At 54.4% G+C, this 944-nt stretch overlaps 1 protein-coding gene across 1 annotated transcript in view; it reads left to right on the forward strand.

The window, feature by feature from the left end:
* Nucleotides 1–260: 260 nt before the first annotated feature.
* Fam185a (family with sequence similarity 185, member A) overlaps nucleotides 261–944 on the forward strand; it is a gene marked incomplete in the record, with an annotated part of 50,810 nt that continues 50,126 nt past the window's right edge. Inside the window, 1 exon segment of the mRNA XM_013510521.1 lies at nucleotides 261–944. Coding sequence (XP_013365975.1) covers nucleotides 881–944 — 64 coding nt within the window.

A 944-nucleotide genomic window follows, 5' to 3' on the forward strand; every position in this document is an offset into this window, starting at 1 on the left:
CATTCAGTAACTGGTGTACGGTCGCTCAGAATCAGGAATTCCGGAGCCAGGATTCCAATGCTATACCTGTAGAGTATTTTCTATGGAAGAAAGACTTCCCTCAAACAGCACAAATGTCTCTATTGCTCTGCAAGGGTCCCCCCCATATCCTTCCCCCGCCACTCCATTAACGAAGCTTGGGTCTAACCTACCATCCACAGCGGGTAATCCTACTTTGTACTAAGTGCTTATCTTTAAAAAGTGCAGTTGCTTACCCCTTCCCTTGGTTCTGGTCCTTACTTAGGCTTTTATTTTTCTCTTTGGGTTTTGACCTCCTGGGTCTCGCTCCAAAGCTCCACCTCTCCAAACAAAAAGTCGCGTCCTCGGTATCCAAGGTGACCACGCGGCTTCAGCAAGCTTGTCCCTTCCCCACTTTCCATTGGCCAGTTGGATTTTTGCGTAATTCCCCGCCTCCTCGAGCTGCTCCAATGATCAATACGCTTGCGGTCAAGGGCGAGAGAGGTACCAGCCCCTGTCTAACGTCAACCCTGCCTACGCCACGCATTGCCTCCTGGGACATGTAGTTTTTATTCTGCCAGAGCCCTTCGATATCTGTCTCCCTGAGAACTACATATCCCGTCGAGTATCGCGAGAAGGGCGGAAGTAGGTAAGAAGTGTCAGTCAGGAGTTGTAGTTAGAGCTTTCAAATTCCAAATTGCCCCTGCGGTGCGGCTTGGGCCGCAGGGGAGTAAGTCGCCTCATCCACTGAATGGGCTCGCTGGTGCTTTAGCAAACCCTCACAGACGTCTTCTCTTTGGACTCTTGGCAGCTCGGTGGTCAGTCGACTGTCGTGACAAGAGACCTGCGGCTGAGGTGTCCGGCGGCTGCGGGCCGGCGCGTCATGTTCGCCCGCCGCGCGGGGCGGGGGCTCGGCCGCCTCCCGCTCGGTCAGCTCCGAGTGGCGC

This window comes from Chinchilla lanigera, unplaced genomic scaffold (genome assembly GCF_000276665.1).
Source record: "Chinchilla lanigera isolate Chin_1 unplaced genomic scaffold, ChiLan1.0 scaffold00009, whole genome shotgun sequence".
Taxonomy (NCBI): Eukaryota; Metazoa; Chordata; class Mammalia; order Rodentia; family Chinchillidae; genus Chinchilla; species Chinchilla lanigera.